Source organism: Phoenix dactylifera, chromosome 17 (assembly GCF_051530095.1).
Source record: "Phoenix dactylifera cultivar Ajwa chromosome 17, Ajwa_hap1_PhDact_Kaust_v1.1, whole genome shotgun sequence".
Classification (NCBI taxonomy): Eukaryota; Viridiplantae; Streptophyta; class Magnoliopsida; order Arecales; family Arecaceae; genus Phoenix; species Phoenix dactylifera.
The window spans coordinates 7034950-7058267 of record NC_143206.1 but is presented as its reverse complement, the minus strand read 5'-3'; the positions used below and the strand labels follow the sequence as shown (position 1 = coordinate 7058267).

The 23318-nt window shown below is 35.5% G+C and overlaps 1 protein-coding gene across 2 annotated transcripts; it reads right to left on the bottom strand.

Annotated features, from left to right (window-relative positions):
- Window positions 1–1300: 1300 nt before the first annotated feature.
- LOC103721665 (uncharacterized) lies at window positions 1301–20950 on the bottom strand. Of its 2 annotated transcripts, XM_088713615.2 has the most exons (8): window positions 20522–20949; window positions 17434–17633; window positions 16285–16911; window positions 15235–15385; window positions 11922–12071; window positions 4666–4832; window positions 1653–1778; window positions 1301–1522 (listed from the first exon to the last, which is right to left on the bottom strand). In XM_088713615.2, exons 1-7 carry the CDS (start codon window positions 20835–20837, stop codon window positions 1674–1676), a joined length of 1716 nt encoding a protein of 571 aa, XP_088569741.2. In that variant the 5' UTR covers window positions 20838–20949; the 3' UTR covers window positions 1301–1522; window positions 1653–1673. The 2 variants fall into 2 exon arrangements, with proteins under 2 accessions (XP_088569741.2, XP_008810178.3); XM_008811956.6 differs by having other exon boundaries at window positions 1301–1778; window positions 20522–20950.
- Window positions 20951–23318: the final 2368 nt, after the last annotated feature.

The following is a 23318-nucleotide window of genomic DNA, read 5'->3' as shown; positions in this document are numbered from 1 at the left end:
TACGGATACACCTAAAAAAGTCAAAATACAACAATTCGCAGAGTGCTAGTGGCAGCTCTCCCTCCCCTGACCAAAGATTGTACCCTGAGTGGTGGGCCGCTATCCAGTCGGCCGCCCCATTGGCTTTTCTAAATACATGCTTGGCCTGAAAGACCCTCCCATCTGTCATCATCATCCCTATGTTACGGATTAAGGGGTGGTCTGTGCCGTCACCCCTCGACCCCCTCTAAATCCACCCGATAACCGTAGCCATCTTTATGTATTCAGTGATGCATTTGGAAAGCATTTCAAATCTCAAAGGCCACCATGTATTAAATTTTCAGCGAGAAGTCTATCTTTGGATCGTTATCATTATCATCACCTTTAAATAAGCACCCCTAAACTAGTGGAGATCATGCTCAAATAGGCACGGTTTCTCCGATGGATTTTGCTGTCAATATGCGAGCATGGCAATACGGGAGGCCGGCTTAAGTTGGCATGATTAGAACTAGAACACATGATTTATCTCAGTAAGCGACTAATGAGGTTTTTTTGGTTCAATAAGAGTGACTAAAGCATGGTTCCGCAATGACAGATCATAGACATGATATGGGTGTTACTAATCATGGTTCGGCACAGTTCGAGTACAGCACCAGAAATTTCTGCTGTGGTTTATTCCAACTCCATAGCGACATGTTTGGCGTTCAGAAACAATTTGGATATTTCAAATTGAGAACAAAAATATAACTTCATCAAAAGTTTGAAAAACTCAAATAATTATATATATAAAAAAGAAAAATAATGGACATTAGATTTTTAAAAAATTGGCATATTTACTCATGAAAATTAGCATAAAAATGAAGAATAAATCCATGTCCACCTCATGATTGAATAGATCTGAACGGATTTGTTTATTGAGAATATTTCAAAGAATCATTTGGAGAAGGAAAAGCTTGAAAAAAGCTGGGTCTTTTCGGCCACTCAAGAGAATATTGCTTCTGTTGTCCATTCCTATCCTGAGTTACCCATAATTCTCATGTTACTTGCCACATGGTTGGCTCAGACAAGATTTCATCGCCTACATAAAGAGTTCTTTGATATACTTAGGAACATATGTTGCCCCAAATAAGTAATAGAGAGAGAAAAAGAGAGAAGCTAAGACAAGGGAGAGGCATCAAATCAATAATGGTCAGACAACCATCTGCAAGTTCCTTCTGTAATATAGTGGAGAGATCCACAGAGTTGCAAGGAAAAAGGAAGCATGGAGATCCCAAATTTCAATGTGCAACAGAAAATAGTTAACAACAATATGAAGCCACTGTTTTGTTTGTTTCTTGAATTTGTTTTATTTAGTCTTTTAATACTGCACCCTCACTGTTATATATACAAGTAACAGAATTAGAACAAACTCCAATGGAGGAAAAAAAAAGAAAAAAAAGAGAAGAAAAGTATATAATGCACACAGCTCCATTGAGTTAACAGCTCCCAAGTGCTTCCAAAATGCTAAAAAAGGATTGGCAGAGATCACTGGAGCTGTTAAAAACTGGGAGGAAAAACACTTCTAGTTAAGTACCTTTTCTTGGATCATCAACATATCCATCCACAGGTCGTATGAGTTATTATACCGGGTAATGTTTATCTAACACCAGTAAAAAAGGACCCATATCATTCACCTTTATTTTTTTCTGGTTTCACTAATTTCTTCTCGCAAAGACAACCTTTGGGCTTGCCTGAAGCTGAAGAAGGCAATCATGCACTGTGGGCTTGGAGTTGTTCTCAAAATCAGGCTTAAGTCTCATCTGCAATGTAAACATTTATTTATGTTTGATGAGTTTAACAAATACAGTACAACTTTGCCAAAGTTGAATATGATATTGTAATTCATTACAAGGTATGATTTTAGCCGATGGAAAGAACTAGTTGAATGTAAAAAGAAATTATTCGTGAATCACCTCTTGATCTCAAGTCCCCTTTTTTTACAGCTAAAGGTACTCAGCAACATGTCATGCGCTAATTAACTTAAAGAGGAGTATTTTCAATCAGGTAAACAACAAAAGCCAATTATGCCTCATGCTCTTTTAAGCATCGATTTCATGCCACATGCATAAATAATCAAACATGTTATGCATTTCTACATATAAACACACCAAAATGACAAAAAAAACGCTAGTTGCAGCATGCAATTATCAAAAGAAAGAAAAGAAAGATTACTAACACATGGTATATATGAAACATAGTTTGTTTTTGATTTTGAACTGATAACATTACAAATCTGTACCGATTTCGGTCACAATACATGCAGTGCTTGTTGCTGCAAAAAAAGAATTAAAAAATGCATTGATGTATGTAATCCATTCTTTGTTATTAAAATCTGAGATGTCCCTCCAAAAATTAATCTAAAATCACAAGCAAAGTTTCAAATATCGTGCAATTTGGTCACGTACTGCTTGCTGGCAGGTACAGAGTGTTAGGTGAGGACCCAATGACGACTTAGTTTTTCACTCTCGAACTCAAGTCGAATAAATCTAGACATATGTCGGACGACGGGGTTTGACGAGTTATCCATGACCTCCGGTCTGTAGGAATCCATGATAGAAATACTGTATCATACGATAACTGCACCTACAGGTTCATCATTCTACTCTGCTGGGTAGCCACTACATACTGCTAGGTGTCACTGGTGGATGGTGAGACTCACAGGGACCATTTTGATGGTCGATGATCCCTGGTGAAATCACAAAGGGGATAAAGATGAGCTCCTATTTTGAATTCACAAAGGGATAAAGATGAGCTCCTAAAATTTAGGAGCTCATCTCTATCCCCACACCATAAAAGAGGGGTTCAAAGGGGCTACGAATTTTTCATGGTTTTTCCTTGGGATTTTTGGCAGCAAGGAACCTCCTTCCATCCCTCCTTTCAGCCACAAGAAAGCAAGAAAAAAAGGCTTGTGGCATGGCCCTTCTTCCTTCCATTCTTTGGTTCCAACGCGAAGGGAAAAATGAAAGACTGCGGGTTTTACATTCTTCTTCCTACATCCCTCCTTCTTCCTCCTCTCAAGGTAATCAAAAGTTGATTCAAAGGAGAGGATATCAGCCATCAAAAGCTATCTCTGCAAGGGAGCTAGCACCCCGGGAAGATCCAAAAGCTTCAATCGGTGCTATACCTCGTGTGGATACCTGTAGAGGCCGGATGCGTGTGCGGCTTCCATCGAACCTTCAACAAATCCACGTAAATCAGATTTGCAGAGACCATTTACCCGCACAAGATGAAGATCTGATCTTCTTAATGATTTTAAAATGGTTTATAAGAATTTAATCCTAATCTATCTACAAACGACGGTTTTAAAATACGTTCATGCGATGAACGGGATCGCACATGCCCTTCCGCTGCACATCTAAAAATTTTTGAAATTTTTCTGCGGCATGCATCAGATCCTAACAGTGGTATCAGAGCCAGGTTATGTAGATTAAGATTGGAATTAAATTTTTAAAGGCATTTTAAATCTAAAATTTAAAGAATTATGCTTGCTGAAATTTTCTGCATACAGAATTTTCAGCTTGCTGATTTTTCTGCATGCTAATTTTTGAATGCTTAGATTAATGATTCTAATGCTTTGGTAATGTGATTACAAATATTTAGAATCATATCTTGCATAATCAGCAAGTCATAAGATGAAATAATCAGTTAAATTACAGATCTGAAAATAATATTTATGCATGAGATGCGTATGGTGATGATCATTGATGGACCCTTTTGAATGTGCTGAAATATTCTGCGATATTCTGTGATGCTATGTGATGGCATGTAATTTTAATTTTCAGATGCCTGCGTGCATCTTAAATTCATGTATTAAAGACCTGCGTGTCTCATGAAAAAGGGTTGTAATTTATTCTTTTATTTTATTTAATTTTTAAAGCAATCTGGGATGTAATCTGTGATGTGTGTTGCACGTCGATGGTTGATCGATATGTACATTAACAAGCTTAACATGCACGGATCGAAATCAAGGGTTGATTGAAGATGGATCAAGGAGTTGATCACAATTGGACCTAGGGATCAAGATCAAGTCAAAAGTTGAAGATGATCAAACCAATTGACGTGCATGTGCTTGTAAAATGACCCCATCCTGGATCCATGATCATCACCATTTAAATTTATTTGTTGATAAATGCCTGGATGTTTAATGCTTATGTCTATACGGGTAGATATATATTTGCATGAGATGTGAATAGTCGATCGAGAGAGACCTAAATACAAACCTTCTCAATCAGTCAAGAGTGAACCAACATGAGCTAGTCATATTAGATTAATTGATCTAATTGGTGTCTAGGCAGCTTAAAAGGTGGTTACTTAATTAGGACCTTACTCTTCGAGTAAGGGGAACCTCCCACCTGCTTACCTGGCCAATTGTTCCATGCGAAACCAATCACCGGCTAGTACAACCTCCGATACTAATTCGGAGAACCTTAATTCTTGGATATTGCTAAAAGAATGATCTATATGTGTCCGTTTTTAAAATTTAAATATGTTTTTTTTGAATCCATACTAACTAAATAGTTAATAGCACCAAGCTCCATAAAATATGCATAGAAGAGTATATTAGAACAATAGTAATTATGCCATCTTTAAGTGAAGCATTAAAGTCGATTTTAGAAGAATTTAACAAACATAACACAGATCACCAACCTCATAGTTTTGAAGTAAATATGCAAGCAATGCTGATATTCCATGAATTGCAAACTTTTGTCCAATGCATGCTCGTGCACCAGCCCCAAAAGGAAGAAATGCTGCACTTTTATTTGGTTCACTTATAAATGGGCACTCTTCATGCTTCTCATGTTCCTCAAATGTGCCTGCAATTTCATTTTGAGACAGATATTGAAAACATTAACAAATAAGTATCTCAAAGAAATGCTTTAAAGGAATGAAAAATGGAATAAATTCCATTTCCTTTGAAGGGAGATTGAAGTATTGGGAGCGAACATGCATAAATTATAAAATTGAAGGAGCCAAAATGCATGATAATGGAGGAGTTCTATTAAACCTTTGTAAATAAATCAAAGCTATATCATCTAATATTGCTTTGATATACCAGGAATTAGGAAGCATCTTACTCAGTAAAACTATCAGAAATAAAGCACAATCCTTCAAACTATTGGTAAAAGAAATCAACCCCATTATGCCCAAAAGTAATGCTCAATCCTTATTTGATTTAAACAACTAATACAGGTGACTGGCATTGGTTGTTCTCGTCAGGTGCAACAATTATTGTAGCATCAGACAAATTGGCAATAGCCTTTTTGTTCATAGAAATTCTTAATAAGATAATTCTCAAATGGTGAAAAATCTCAGAAGACAATGATACAAAAATGCAACCAACTAAAAGCCACAGAAATATTATACTACCAAGAAGAGCAAAATATTGATGTGTAGAAAAAGGAGAGAGAAATGAACATAGCTTTTGACACAAGAATAAGATCGTCTTAAACAACAATAAGCAGCCTCCCACAAGATTTTAGAATTTTGGTTCAAGTCTTGGTTTTGATAAGAGGACTAAAGTATTGGCTGAAACATGCTTCGACTGGGATAGATCTCACACTGATCAAAAAATTCAGTTTCGGCCACCGGTTTCAACAGTTTCAGATGAAACCAACTGAAGCTGCCGTTCTTTTACCCCATTTGTTAACAAGTATATGTATTTATGTTTAATATGTGTTCGATATTATTAAATCACACGTTCATCTGAGTCTCTAATGATCTTATCTATATAACTTTTGTCTAAGTTATTATACTGGAAAGTCAATGTATTAAAAAGTGGATAGAAAGCACATAACAGCCAGGGGGGCTCCTAGCCAATAGCGAATAGCAAGTGCTATGTACCCAAAGCAGGCTGTTGAAGTATATATATATATTCTTACTAAATATCAAAGATATCAACTCTACATCAACTTCATGTAAAAAATGAAGAAAATAAAGAAAAATTTAAAACAACATCCACGTATCATCGTAATATCATATCAACATTTATAATTTTGTATAATGTAAAGGTACACGATCTAATGAGCAATATCATCATCCACCAAACATAATTACATCACTCAATAAAGATGTCTACAATATGATAACATCAACCATAGAAGAAAGATGTCCACAATCATACAAATAATCCACTTCTCCTTATCCTCTCTCTCTCTCTCTCTCTCTCTCTCTCTCCCCCCCCCCCATGCTCCAATTGAACATGGGTATGAAATAACTAAACCAGCCCATGTTTTAATCATCCTATTGGACTAGCTGATTGTTGGACCGCTTCAATTGGAAAGTGGTCCAGTCTGCTATAAAATAAATCACCCACTTCAAACACAGCATCATGGCTGCTACAGTGGGTTTCCCACTTCATACTTGTGCCATATGGCACCACCATGATATTTAGCATAGCCTTCTTCGGCTGAAAGCGCTATAGCCGCTGTAGCAGCCTATTTTTAAAACAATGTGGTCAATCTGCAAACTTGATATATCTTTACTAATCAGGCAAGATAGTTCGTCTTCTTATTTTTCTTACTTAAATGAGTTTCTTCCTCCTTTGCTAAATAAAGTGAAATATTAAGATGAAATAATGAAATAAAATGGGTTTTTTATTTGGATTGGTCCTTTTCTTTTCTTTGTCCAAATGAAATAGAGTAAAATATACTTAAATGGGTTTCTTCTTGATTAGATGAATTAATAAAATGCAACAATGTTAAATATGCTTAGATGTTTTTTTCCTCTGATGATTTATAAAAATGAAATAGAATGAAATATGCTTAGAGGAAAAGTTTAGTTAAATTTTTATGGAAAATTATAAAAAACAAAGAAAAGTATAGAGAAATTATAAAAATTAGAGAATTGTAAGAAGCAGAGTCGCCGAGTTGGGAAACAAGTGTGAGAGATCATATGAGAAACAAAAGTTGGTGATTGATAAGAAATTATACAATTGGGAAAATTGGTAGCATCTATATATGATAATTAAAATTATTCACATATTTAGCATAGGAAATAAAAAAGATATCTTACAAAGATTAAAAAAAATAAAATCTCTACTCGTCGCCTATGTTCTTTAAAAAGAAAAGAAATAGGTAGCGAAGATGAATCTTTTTCTTCTATTCTAATGGGGCCTAGCTTCTAACTTTTTTTAGACATGGGGTCCATGTTGTGGTTTAAGGTATATTAGTAATCATTTTGAACTAAAACAATTTTAGATTGACAAAATTTCTAATTAAAGGACACTTAGAGCAAAAGTCTATATGGAAAGATCACTCATGCAAAGAAAATCTAAATCGAGGTTTTTTTTTTAACTTCCTGTAGGTGGTGGGACTGATGTGGTCGAGGCATGTGGGGAAAGAGGACAAAGAGAGTGTGTATTGGTTATTTTCAGAATGCAAATTCAGCATTTCTCAAAATGCGCTTTGCACTCATTTCTCAGGTTTTTTTTTTTTTTTTTTTTTTGTTGGTATTATATATAGAACGTGAGTACACCCAGCCAGATCACTAGAAAGTAACAAAGACAAAGGAGGAGGAGCATCTGAATCAGACGTCCATGGTAAGAATATTACAGAAAAAAAAGTCTAAACATTTAAAGAATTAAGCTTTGATACAGTTTAATTTCAATCTGAGATTACCCAAAATACATATTATAATCCTAAATAACTCATAACACAATAAAACGATGTGAATTAGCTTGTCTTTATTTTTTCTCAACTTTTCTTGTTTGGATCTTTTTAAACTTTTTTTACCATAAGTCTAGAACTCAAGGTAAAAGTATCAAAATTGAAATTACAATGGTCAAGAAAAATATTGAGTTTTATAAGAGATGTGTAGATCATATGTTAATGAATTTAGGGCTGATTGAGTGACTGGCAGGGGTCGGTAGTCGACTTGTAAAAGTATTTCAGGTTGCCTATATGAATCTATGCAGAAATTCAGTGTGTACCACTAGAAAAAAGACATATATGAGACTAAGTGCAAGTCATCGATACACAGAAAAGCACAGCATATGGATAAGTTTAAGAAAATAACATAGAAACAAAAATAGTATGAAGCAAAATAAAACAGGTAAAATGAAAGAGGTTGGCGGAAAGAAAAACTAAAGAGACAGAAAGAAAAACTAGGAGGAAGTAAGAGATGCAAATCAGACATCAAATCCTTGATGCCTTTCACAAGAACAGAGAGAAAGAAAACAGTTTATCATGCTTCTTGGAGTCTAGCAGAGGACCACATATGGCCTTCTCAGGTAAATAATATCTAGATTTTCCAGACCTCTATAACGCAAAACTCAGTTTCTCACAGATTCCTCTACAGAAGACACCTAATCTACACAAAATTAAATCCTAATGACTTCAGAAATTTTCGAATGTTATATATATATATAATCTGAAAATTACAATAAACCTAAACTGCACCCAATAGGCTACCATTAAATAATAAGGTACCATCAGATGTATGTACGCAGTAGTGGTGACACTAGCAGCATCAAAACCCTATTCTGCTTTCACCTTACTAGATGAGTGGAAGTCATGTTCCAATAGAATGATCTTCCAGTCTAACCACTCAAAGTTGCTTACATAAAGGGTTGGGGACCAAGTCTGTATTTTATTTTTGTAATTAAACTTTTCCAAGCACCAAGAAAGAACACCAACAAGATAGCCATCCTTCATGCTGCCAACCATGAAATTCTCTCATTCACCATTGACACCAATGAGGGATTTCAGCAATGCATGCTATTTATATATGAAAAATATTCTCTACAAAGATATCTTGCATTATCACAGCATTGGACATGGTTAAAGATTTCTCTAATTCTTTAACACAAGGTGAATGCTAGGCAAGGGCACTGTATTAAGTTCCTTCTTTAGTTAATACATACATGGAAACACTCAATGAATTTTAACTTGCAAATCATAATCCCTCTTACATATATGAGAGTGAAACAAGGAGTCTAATAAGTTCCCCTACTAATCAAAGATTTAAATTCTTACGAAGTAAGTTGTAATTCATAAAACTTCAAAGATGATACTAAAAATTTCAAGAAATCATTAAATTCATCTTTTGATTAAGAATTGTCATTTTAAATTGGAGTTCAGTATTTTTCATACTAAAGGCATCTCCATTCTGTGCAATTTTCAAATAAGTTGAAGGTGCATTCCTCTATATTTTGGCAGATACAACATCATCCCAATAATGAATTTACTGACAAACAAATTACCATGGTATGGATAAATTAAACACTTTTTTATTATATAGATACTTCGTTCATGAATCATTGAAACTATAGGTTCCCATACTTAATTCAATTATTAGTTTGTCAGCCAATTGGGTAAGCTATGTTTAGTTTTTAGTAGCAGGAAACTTATACTTGATGAAAAAGTAATGAAACTGCATAGATAATGGGAGTCAATTTGACCGTAGAGAATGCCTAGATTGATGTACTTCTACTCATAGTATATCTCCTTTTCCCTCATTTTAAATGCATAGATTTAATGTATTTAATGCCTAGATAAGCGAGTCAAAAAAGTTCATTCACATATCTCTTGATGGTGCATACCTTTAACAAATCTGTGATTGTAAGTGTTAAAACATTAAGATCATTGCTCATACCTCACACTTAAAAGTAATCAATGTCCTGTCTATGCATGTGGCTAAAATAACTTGATTTTGAGAAGATCTATGATGAAATCAAGGGCCTCAATCATTCAACCCAATTTACATCATGATGATTTAAGGCCCCATTCTACTGCTAGGAGAGTCAATGGCATGTATTAGAATGTTAAACTATCAAACAACTCAGATTTACTCATTTATTGAGTTTGTATCTGTATTTTTTTAGCCATGGTCATAATCTTAGTCATTCGGTTATTTGGCCTTAACTTGGACTGGAGTCACTTGACCGCTGAGCATTTAACTCATTTGTCTGTCTAATATTCTTGATCTCTTGGTTATTTGGTACCCGAGTTATTTTTTTTTCTACTTTATTTGGTTACTTCATTTATAAAATAGGTTAGGCTATATATATAGCTATAGCAAAGCTAAAGGAGTAGTACTAAGTTATATGTGACTTTTGGCGGAGAAAGAAGTCTCTTCTCACATGAGACTTGGAATTCTACTCTTCACTCATCTCCTCTCTCTTCTCTCAGCTTCGTTTCTTTCTTCTCTCTTCTTTCCATGTGAAATATTCTCCTTAACCTGCACAAATCTAATTTATTTTTCTGAGATTTGATTTGGGATCTAAATTCTCTTTAACCTAAAGAGAAATATGTTTTCCCTGAAATTTGATTTTGGGTCACAATTGAACCTTCCACTTAATAATAAAATCATAATAATCCTTTTCCCAATACTAAACCCTATTCTCTGAACCCCAGGGTGGAGCAGAAAACCTAAATATACCCTTTAATCCACCAAATAGCTCACTTCAGTCTTGTTTTCTGAGATTGGACAGGAAGTTCTTAAAATGAGCAACACCCCTAAATATTCTAGCCTGATGAACGCATAAGCAAGCCATTCCTGAGCAATCCTGCATGGAAAATTTAGAAAGAGCCAACAAGTTCTAAGATCTAGGCCAATATATATCAAGATATCAAAATATCAGATGAAGAATTAAAAAAAAATTGAGATTCATTGATGTTTCAAGGCACTGCTTTTAATGTATTGGCCAATCTCTAGGGATATACAGATTTTTATTGACCGAGTTTATAGGGCCAAGATTTTATTTATCAAATTATTAGTGTCCCATACCAAAAAAACTGGCATCCTTAAACTTAAGAAAAAAAAGAAAAACAATGAACGCTCATGCACACAGATATGTTTATGTGCATGTGTATGTTTACATTGTGTAAGTAAGTATCAAAATATTTTCGATTTCACTGATATATGCACACAGATATCAAAATATTTTCGATTTCACTGATATATGTATCTATGTATGTATGTGTAGTACGTATATATCTGCAAGTGCAATCAAAGGGTCTGAGAAGGTGAGTCAATAGCAATCAAAGTTTCTGAGATAATGAGTTGCCGATTTGATGGTAAAGCTTCACAAAGAGTGGAACAGCAAGTCCAGATAGGCTTAGTAGCAAAACTAGCATGCAATTTCAGCGCAAACTTTTCCTTACAATTTAGGAAGAGAAAAGTCAGCAGTTAAATTAGAAAAGAAATTTGCTTTAATGAAAAAAAAAAAAACTACTTCCTTTAGGACCAAAAATTAGTTATACTTTTTACCTTGGAGTATATTGATAGAAGGACAACATCAGAAACAATAGTACTGGCAAGAACTACCTTTTGAATCTGTTGCCTTAGTACTATGAAGACTAATATATCAATAGAAGGGCAAAGTTAGAAATAACACATTGGAGTAATAACTAGCAAGAACTGCCTTCTATATGTACTGTCATCATACTATGAAGACACCCATTTTGTTCATATAGAGATGCTCGAAATAGAGAATCAGAAGTAATTCTGGTAGCTGCAGTTAAATGAGCTCCATAGTATCAAAGAAAAGACCAGAACTCAAGCTTTAAGGAACTTTAAAAGATAACTCACTTGATATGTTCACATCAGAAGTACAAAATTCCCTTAGGGAATCAAGAACAATCTTCAGGATACAAGAAGCAAACACCAGTTTAGATGCATTTATAGTTTCCATACCGCTTCCCTCGATAAAAATTACATTTATTTTAAGGAACGATCTTAGCAAATAAGCTAATAAAAGCTAATGTGATATCAGTACATTAAATTCATGTTAACATATATGCCTATGGCATGAAAGACTACATAATAACAACCACCATGAGAAAGATTATATTATTGCAAATGTTAAAGGGCAAAGAAAAATGAATCACAAAAAGATACAATGCAAGCACAACTAGGGAGGAAAGAGGAGCGAGGGGGTGGGAGGGGGGGAGGAAGAGGGCTACCTCCATGGTCAATAGCCTTCGACAAGAAACGATGTGGATTAAAGTGGCTGGCATCCTTACCCCATATAGAGTCATCCATCTGCAGCAGCTGTAAAGGAACAACGAGCATTGCTCCCGCCGGTAAAGTTATACTAGAATTAAGAATCAAGTCTGTAAACAAGGAGGACAAAATTACACACGTGACAGGGTCACCATACAAGGGGCAAGTAATAATAGCATTAAACTCATGCAGCACTCTTTCTGCTAGTGTCAGTCAGATATAAACTATTAAAGAACTTAAAGCAGCAAAATATTGATGAAAAAGAATAAAACCACAGAGAAAAGTTAACAACCAAGAAGCAAATATTCAAATGCAGAACTTAGCACCTGGTCCTTTGTTTGACTGCCATTTTATGTTTAGTCCTGATACAATTAGCATTTTCCATTTAGTCCCTTGAATATAGTTAGACATGTCTTTCCACACAGTTATGCCTGTGTTTGTATATAACTGCTGTGTACACACTTATGCAGGGACCAGGGATTAACCACAAAATGGCCATCTAAATAGAGACCAGGAATTAAAACTTCCATCAAGGAGGCCTAAATATAAAATGGCAGTCAATCTAGGAAGTGGGCCTCAATTTCCCCGATCCAAATACACACATTTTAATTTGTGGTTAGAAGATTAAAGCTTCCCGAGGCCTTTTGGCTGTACTTAACATTTGCATGCCATGATCATAAAGCTGCACAGCATATTTGTAAAACAATCCAGCATGATGAAATCAGACAACATTATTGCACTAAACTTTGATTCAACCTCCAGATGTCTTGGACTCAGCACATATGTGTGCACTGCATAACTCCGGATAGAAAATCAGAAGCCAAATCCCATAAAATTAAAATTCTGGTAAGACTACAAATTTAGTTACAGGGAGCATATAACTACTCCAGCTTTCCATGAGGATTAACTGTCATTACCATTTAAAATAGAAATCTGATTATTGAAAGACCATGACAAAGGCACCAATTTATAGTAATGAATTTTGAGAATACTAAAAACAGATTAAACAAGCATTTAAAACTCACATAAGAAATCTTACTCTAAGTGAAGGTACATTTTGATAACAGACTGTATCCTCATGAAGGAAATAAAATCTTTTCAGGATGTGAGCTCTTCGACTTATAAATATGAATGTCTACTGGTCTTATGAATTAAAAAACATAAAAAAAGATGTGCAATCATGCATTGTATATTATTCAGGATGAGTCTCTCTCTGAAGTTGAAGTTGAGGATAGCTATGTCTCCCAAATTGCTTCTTGGGCAGCTAGGCTGCCCTCGGACACACTTGAGAACCCATTCTCGTATAGGCAGGCTAGACCCGCCAAGGCAAACTTTGTGTCAAGTGATTATATTTTTAGGCAGAATGTCACATCACCACCTATAGATATTATTATATCTAAAATTACTCTAAAGGATACTAATGTATGCAATGATTTAAACATATTATAAATATGAGATTACAAGCTCAAGTTATAGTTATAGAAGATTAATTAAGATTAATGTGTTATCGCTGATGAAAGTTGTAGCTCATACTTTTTTTATGAAAGAAAATTACAACTCATGTTGTAAATAATATCCTGCATAACTCGGTAAATGACAATAGCTTTCTCACTGCCATCCAAAAGAAAAGTTAAAGCTCATAATAGTTTTTTTTTTTTTTTTTAACTGCTAGGCAAAGAGGACAAGAAGAGAAAAATGGTAAGACAACAAAAATTAGTTAATGACAAGAAGAAAGATCATGGAAGGCACTCTCAAATAAAAAGTGCACATCCCCCAGGATGGATAAGAGCAAAAGTGCAAAATAAACTTCATGGATATCTATGTTCCATGAACTACAGGGACAGACCGATGCTGAAAAGGCTGAAGATGGCAGAAAGTGCCATTCAACCAAGAGTCAATCTATAATAGTTGTTAGCTATTGAAGTTGTTGGCCATTTTATGAAGAATAGAAAAATAATAGTGCCAAAATATTATGTGAAGTGGCTGGTGCATGTTTTTTCTTTCTTCTTTTTGGTTGGCTATCTGCTTTTTTTGAATTTACTACTTTTGAGCATGTTAGAAGATTTATTTCCATCATTATAAACATATAATAGGAATTATTATAAAAGCTCATTTAAGTTATGTAAGTAAAGATTCATAACATGATCGGCGAAACCGTTCCGAACTATCCGGTCGGAGCATACCGAGCCGTACCGGCGGCAGACCAGAACGGTTTCGGTAAACAAAACGAGAAACCGACGACGGAGGGGGAGAAGGATAAGGAAAGAGAGAAAAAGAGAGAGAGCAGGGAAGCCCCCTTCGGAATCCTTGTTTCGAACGAAGCAGGGGAACCAGAAGGTACACCCTTCCTCGGTCCTTCTCATCAGTTGCAGGGTTTGGTGGCCCGAAGTTGACTATCCCCTTTGCATTATAGGTGTAAGGCAAATTCCAATGCCTGAAAAGTCGGGGTTCTCAAACGGCGAAGCCTTCCATCCCGGAGATCAGTCAAACGTTGTTAGATCTAGAACGATTGAGAGAAATTGCAGAGGCTTCGATTGCTAGTGAGTTGGGGGAGGCGGTGGAATGCCCAAAAACCTTGCACTTCCTCCTCCGCACGGCTCCCCGGCCCTCCACCGGCCTCTGCTACCCTCCTCTCTTCCTCCTCTCCCTCTCTCTCTCTCTCTCTCTCTTTTCCTCTCTCCCGTTCTCCCTCTCTCCTGCCCCCTTTACTGTGTCGGTACAGGTCCGACACAGAACGGCACAAGGCTATACCGACCCGTGCCGCCGGGCAACTGGTTCGAGCCCTAGTTCCAGCACAGCAACCCTTGATTCACAAGGAATTTTAAAGTTAAGGTTCCTAATAGCGAAGTGGCCACTTAAGCACATTGTCAAGGGCGTTAATGCCTAGTATAGGCAACGCATTTACCTACTACCCTGATAGACACCCTTATTCTGTGTAGAAAGCAAATATATATATATGTAACATAAAATGCAGCCATAAATATAATGTCCACAAATTCATGTAGCATACTGATATGTTCCACATGATTTGCATTGCATTTACATAAAGATTCAAAAACTTATTTTTGTAGGATGCATGTTTATAAGACTGCCATCATCCCTAATTGAATATAGCTTCTATCAACAAAATCATGATACATAAGTTGTAGACTTTAACTGAATAAAGGTTTAGAAAAAAGAATAAAAAAAAGAATGTGCAAAATCATTTGAATTGTGAAGTAACCAATTATCTGGTTATTATATGAATGTTTCAAGGTGATGAATCAACGCTACCATGTTTCAATGAGCATCTTTGAAGCAAAGGTCCAGCTGGCAAAAGACGAGCTGATTCATAAACAGTAGCCAATAAGAAATGCATCTTTTGCACCTCAAGTGAATCTGGCCCAGAAGTTCTTCCCCACACTCGAACGATCTCTGAATATGACTGCAGTATAAGAGAATGATAAGATAACATACACTATAGTTTAACAAGCATTATTTTGATACAAATGTTTGAATATTACAACTCCAGACATCAACACATTAATTCATTAGAGAGGCCTACCATATTTAACTTGCTTCCCAATGTTTGAACGATTCAATAAACAAAAGTCACGAAGATTAACAACACAAAGAAGCATAACCTAAAAGGAGCTTTATCATCAAGAAAATGAAAACTACTGAAGTACTAAAAATATCATTACTTGTTTACAATCAATATGGAGAAGGATCAAAGTCACCTTACAATTGAAACAAAGCCAGTGAGAAGATCAGACATTACAAGATTTAAGCAGACTTTTGATTGTAAAAGCCATGTAAATTAAAAGGAAAAGAAATGAGGTTGCTATTAAAGAAAAGAAAATTAGCAGAGTCCAGAGAAAAAGGAGAAAAGCTTAAGACCTTAAAGAAGCTGTCCCAGTAATTCAGGTGCTTTATAAGATCAATCTATTGATAAGAATTTCACAGTAAGAGGCACCTAGAAGTGAAATAGGAAGTGGACTCAGCATTTCATCTTAGGGTCATCATTTGAACCTTAGAAACTTGGACCAAAAATGAATACCAGAATTGGATAAAAAGGGGCATGAGAACAACAATCTTTTCAGCAGATGATTGTACAAACTGCACAGAAATGATAGTGGAAGCAGAAGCAGATTTGCATGTTCTGAATTAATTATCGGCAACAATACTCAGAACCATGTTTTGCTTACCAGGTCTATCTTATTATTTAAGATTATAATTCAATCCATTATATAGCTTTCAGGTGACAAGGTTAGAAGAAAAGCCATAAAAAAATCAAGAGGAGCAAATAATTTGCAAGAGATAAGAAAGAAAAGACATCTCTACTTTTTCTTGTAGTTCCGGGTTCAAGACTAGCCATGTTAAAATGCTATGGATCAAGCTAGCAGTTGCTAAACATCCGTGGAACATCAAACCCAACATATTTGCACATGCTTCTTCTTTGGAAATAACATCTTCCTCTATTTCCTCCTGGAAGAGACCTCTTGATATCGTATTGTCCAGCAGAACCGTACCATCTGCACCAGCTTCCCTCCCAGTATCTGAAGTTCTCTTACAAGAATCTTGATTGATTTGGCCCAATGAGCGTTGAATAATGTCTTGTGTTAGGCATTGCAATCTCATGCACAAAGATCGATACTTCCAGTATCCTCTCCTCCAAAAGGGAGGGATTCTGTAAGAAGCCCAGAAGCAACCATTCTTAGCAATCATCAGAAGGAGCTCCTCATATGTAGCTGCCTCAGACCAATCCAGGAATGCATCGCCAAAGAGACCAACTCCAAGAGTGTAAAATGCCATATGCTGTGAAACAGATCTGCAATCAAGAATACCTTTAGCCATAATAGTATCAACTCGGCCCATGACACATTCAACGACCTTCCAAGAAATCATGTTTGCTCTCTCAGCCAATTTTCCATTCAAGTATGCTTCTAAAGATTCCCTTCTCTTTTGTACCTACATCCAAGTGGACAAATGACATGAAATTAAAACATGTCTTGTACGTTGTTATTAGCTAACAATTACTATCTACTTTAATTGCCATAAATAAGTATCCACTCATCCACCATAACTTTTAAGATATTTAGAATAACAGTTTACAAATTAACCAAGCAAAGAGTACTCTAATATTTTACATACTAGAACTTGTCAAAAAATAAAATAGATAGAGACAGAAAGAGAACATTATGAAAACTTTGCAGCAAACCAGGGACCAGTTGAAATGGCATGCAAGTTGAGAATAAGTGGCATAAAGCCCTCCCATAAACAAACCCTTGTTTTCCTTACTATTAAAGAAATTCTCGTCAATATCACAAAAGTATTTGTGTAGCAAAAGGAACTCAATGAATAAACAATTTTCATGGTTTGAAATGTCCGAGTGGTATAACAATTAGGAAGGGGGAGCGAGGGAGGGAGGGAGGGAGCGAGCAATAAAAGAAAATCCAAAGCTAAAAGTGCTGTTTTACAGTTCACAGATACCTTTCTGAAGGAGGAAACAAATAGGCTTAATCGACCAAAAGCCAAATGGAACGCCCTCCCAGTCAATGGTAATTTATCCTCAGCCTGTACGAGCACATCTTTTATCAGAGTAGTATCCTTCAACGACACAAGAAGCTGAGTAGGACCCAACCACAGTCTGACAATTGGTCCATAACTCTCATGCAACTTGGACAAATAACCTGGCAATGCAATAATTTAGCTTTAGAAATGCACATAATTTAGAAAAGCAAATTTTAAAAGGTTTATATATTTCACCTTTCACATTTAAGCTCATGTGATGTCATCAATGTTGAACATAGACAATAGAGGAGTTCAAGCCTACATATGTATATGTCTTAGGTCCTTAGTCTGCCTCCTTATTTTTTTATGATGAAGAACTGTTGTCCCTACAAAATTGAGTTAGCAGGCTCCTAAAAAGTAAGTTGACATACAAGTCTGCCTATTAAGTACTCATTTCATAGCTTTTACATAACCCCCAACATTTTTGTTCTATAAGGTTAATATAGTTTGGTTGTTATGACAGTATGGGCTCGTTTGGTTCGCGGGAAGCATTTTCCTTCCTAGGAATATGATTCCTGGGAAACAAATTCCTAGAAAGAGGATGCCTAGGAAAGTACTTTTGGCATGTTTGGTTGACCATGGGAAAGTGACAAATTTCCAAGATGCTTATGTTTGGTTGGCCATCCACTTTCCTAGGAAAGTTATATATAATTCCTATTATGCCCTTAATAAAAATTAGGTTTTTAATGCCTCTTTAATGCTTCTTTAATGCTGAAGGGACTTTTTGGGAAAAAGTAAAGATGGAGTGATTCCCACCTCATGGGAAAGTAACTTTCCCATGTTTCTCATGGGAAAGACTTTCCCATGAAATGTGGGAATCACATTCCCATGGGAATACAACTTTCCCTTCTCTCTCCTTTGAAAACTCCAACCAAACAAGAGGCATCTCATTACTTTCCCGTTGACCACACTTTCCCCCCTTCTTTTCCCGCGAACCAAACGAGCCCTATATGATTCAAATCTCAGAATGGGACAAGTGCATGAACCTGGGTCGTTTAGAGAAGGATTCAGTAGTTTTTTAAGTTCAAAAAGGAGTCCTATTTCAGTCCCCTCAGATAGTAACTTTTCTAGAAAGTAATTTAATTGATTCAGGCTATGTTCCTTTGGCATGTTCTGTAGCCTCTATACCTGCTAATTCATGAATTATATTGCAAGATCAATATCTCACTTCTTTTACAGAGTTTTGGAAATCAAATATTAGGAACAAGGATTCCCCTCCCCCCCCCCCCCCCCCCAAAAAAAAAAAAAAACCCAGGGAGGCCCACCGCCCTTTTCATTAATTTGATCTCTCAAGCCTTGAGAATTGATTTGATCTCTCGAGCATTGAGGATTCCATTTCCACAGCTATGTCAAGGCATGGACTCACTAAGACAAACCTTCTATAATCTTCTAGTTAGACATCTGCAATTTGACCAAACATAAAGCATGCTATTTTGTCATCAGAGCAAAAGGTTCTTACTGATATCAAGATAATTGTTGAAGAAAAAACAACAGGACATGGATATCAATATTATAGAGAAATACTTTCTCAAAGGAACCTATGTATGAAAACAATAATATCACATCCAGGCAGTAGTAAAGACAATAATCACTTTGCATTGTGCATTTGCTAAAAGGTTTCTGTTTGATTTATAAAGGAAAAAATGGATGTGTAATTTTCTCTTGATATTTTAGAAGCTATTAGAGATGGTCAAGTGTAGAAGAAAAATCCTTCTTCTAGTGGTCCCCTAGATAATTGTCATCAATCCATTGAAATCTTTAGGAATCTTCTGTTGCAACAGATTTTACATCATTTCTGCCTGCATTATCAAACCAAGGAATGTACAAGAGGTTCAGTTATAAGAATAGTCCAAGACGTGAGTGTTACATCCACAGATATCGCATTAGTAAGCTTTCATCAACATGGAGACACCATGAAGATAACATCCTACTTTTCTGACTCCAGGTCCTTGAGATGGTAGCAGCAAATTACTGATATTCAAGCTGACTACACATATTACTCGTTACCTAGGTTTGTGTTTTAGATTGATTTGGTTACCTATTTGAAAGACATTTTGCAAACAAAGATTCAAAATCATCTACTATTTTTCTTATACCCAATAAATGAGATATATAAGTAGTACAAATTCTCATCAGAATGAAATTACAAGCTGCTACCAGAAGAAGGATTGCAGGCTGATGCAAATAGCAACTGTCTATCATCCAACAACAGCAATAAAAATATTATTTTGATCGGTAAAACTTAAATTAAGCTGAACTCTGCTCTGACTCCATTAGATAGATCTGTCATATAGCTCCCAATGCACTTAACATTTTCCAGACTGACGTCTAGGGAAAGTATATGAGCGCAACACTGAAGATCGAGGAATGCTGGATAGCACACCATGATTGATGATCGTAGGAGCATCTTTTATTGATATGAAGCTAACGTATAATTAAAACCTAGATAATATAAAAGGACATCCTAGATAATATGGATAAAGTTTGTACAAGGAATCTGTAAATTCTGGGAACAGTAGCAGACAGAGGCCTTACTAGGAACTACTGGGTAAAACACGATTCCCAAGGACAAGTGAATAAGTCAGAATTTCTGCATGTATTATTCATATTACAACTCTTTTTCTTAATCTAGACAGATCATGGAATTGGTTTCTTGTTTTATTTGTCTTTCTGTAAGGTTGTTAGAAGTCTTTTAAATGCAGAATTATGCTTGACAATTCTGATTATGAGTAAAACAAGAAACTAATTTAATAGCATAACCTACTATACTTATCTCAGTGTCTGATGTAGATGACTTTCTTAAAGCTGAGTTTAAATCACATCTATTTATTATTTTCCAACTTGAACAAGAGTCAAGGCAACATTCAATAGGAACTTGCTTACCGGTAACGAAGTTGGTACAGAGTACCTAGTGGCTGTTCATGATTTCAAAAAAAAAAAAAATCGAGAAAAAAAATCAAAAATTATATCATCAAACAAGAAATGGTGAGAAAAGAATCGGATCTACCGGTGAGATTTGCGCCCGATCCGCATCCAGCGATCAGCTTCGAGTGGCCGAAGAAGGAAGGAGAGGGCGGGCCCGGGATCCGGCTTCCCTTGGCCCAGAACCCCACCAGCCTCGCAAGCTTGCGGAACAGCAAGAACGTGACGGAGATGAGGGAGATCCAAAGCAACGCGTTGGTACCCCTCGCCACGTAGTCCTTCAAGAAGCCTTGTCCGCCGGGGGCGGCGGAGGAGCAGAAGTTAGCCGGCGGCCGGTCGCCGCCTCCCTGGAGAAGAAACCCTAGAAGGGTGTACGGGATCGAGGCGTCGCAAGCTTCCATGGCGGTCGAGGAATTGTCTCATCGAAATTGGAGCTCAGAGAAGGGAGCGCGGGGGTTTGGTGGGCTGTCTTTGTTCTTGCGGTGGCGGCGAGATATTTTATTTGTTTATTACTATTTTATTATTGTGGCGCGAGAGAAAGATGGAGGGCTCGGATCGCGACCGGGCCGTGGCAGCATTTGATTGGCGGAGAGGTTGGACTTTTTCTTTGGTTGGACTTAGTGGCACCCATGCCGTGCCCGGCCGTATCCGGTAGATTGGATGCGAGGTTGAGCTTTTTTTAAAGAAGAAGTGGATGGAAGAATCGCTTTAATACAACCCATACAGCTGTCCCATCACTCCCTACCGTTTCTTTTTTTAAAAGGTAAGGTGGGAAACGATTACAGATTTTTTTTCATACAAATCGGATGAATTAATTACTACAAGATACAGCTATGGAAATTAAAAAAAATAAAATATTTAAAACTTAAAAAAAAAACTTTTTACGAGTCACATAATATGATTATAGATTATTATAATCGAATCCATAAAAATTTATTCAAATTTACGGTATAGATAGGGCATTGTTATATGTTGCAAATTTTATTGTTTGATGGCTAGTTTTCTTTTCAATATATATATATATATATATATATATATATATATATATATATATATATATATATATATATATATATATATATATATATATATATATATATATATATATATATATATATATATATATATATATATATATATATATATATATATACATATATACATATACATATATACATATATACATATACATATACATATATACATATACACATATACATATATACATATATACATATACATATACATATACATATATACATATACACATATACATATATACATATATACATATACCTATACATATATACATATATACATATACACATACATATATACATATATACATATACCTATACATATATACATATATACATATACATATACATATATACATATACATATACATATATACATATATACATATACATATACATATATACATATATACATATACATATACATATATACATATATACATATACATATATATATATATGTATATATATATATATTGTGCTATAAGCATAATTTTTAGCCGAATGGTTGTATATAATTTTTTTTTGGAATAGTCTTTGTCCCATACTTCCACCAATAAAGTCATAGTTGAAAAGACTTTTTAACCTAGTATTGTAGAATACCGTATTTTAGTCTCTAGTTTTGCTCCTCATTTAAGAAAAGATGTAAGGCTCGTTTGGTTCGTGGAAAGAATTTTTTCTCCTAGAAATATGATTTCTAGAAAACAAATTCCTAAGAAGAGAATGCCTAGAAAAGTACTTTTGGCATGTTTGGTTAACTATGGGAAATTGACAAATTTTCAAAGTGCTTATGTTTGGTTGGCCATCCACTTTTCTGAGAAAGTTATATATAATTCCTATTATGCCCTTAATAAAAATTAGGCCTTTAATGCCTCTTTAATACTGAAGAGCCTTTTTGAAAAAAAAAATAAAAAAGGAGTGATTCCCGCCTCATAGGAAAGTAACTTTTCCATGTTTTTCATGAAAAAGATTTTCCTATGAAATGTGGGAATCATATTCCCATGGAAATGCAACTTTTCCGTCTCTCTCCTTTGAAAACTCCATCCAAACAAAAGGCATCTCATTACTTTCCCATTGACCACACTTTTCCTCCTTTTCCCGCGAACCAAACGAGCCCGTATAGGCTTGACCATCATTGGAAGAGATAAGCAAGAGCTCTTACTCGATCAGCTCTTGATTTGATCCCAACTAGCCCCCATCCTTCCATTGACTTTTTTTTTTTTTTTGGCTACCAATCTCTTTAAAGCAATAGACAAGATACTTATCAAACTACCTTTATTGGGACCTAACTATACCACAAGATGGATCTACCGAAGAAGACCCTTCTCTTTGGAAGAACACAAAGATCTAGAAAAAATAAATGAAATGAAAAAGAACCGAGTAAATGGCAAGGAAAAAACAAAAAAAAAATTCTACTTTTTAATTTAAAGAAACATGCTATAAAAATAGCCCAGTTTATATATTTATATGTGTGTCATAAAAAAAAAAATCTGCTTTATTAAAAAAGATTGCCGCCCCTCGACTCTAGAAGAGTCCACCTCAAGCTATAGCCTAAATGATGATAAAACAAAAAGACAATTGCTTTAAGGCTCTCCCAAGCTGCTTCTAACTCTCCTAAGAAATTATAATTAGGAAAAACTAAACAACTTAAGTTTGTGCTAGAAGCATATTTTTTAGTCAAATGGGAGAAACACATCATAATTTTAGTATTTCCAATGGGAGAAGGTAGTCAATATAAGGGAAAAGGGTAAGAAGAAAGTGATCCTATATAATCAGCTATCAAAAGTGCGGAGGTACTGGTACAAACTTCAAAGCAACAGAGCAAAAATAGAAAGCAATGTATTT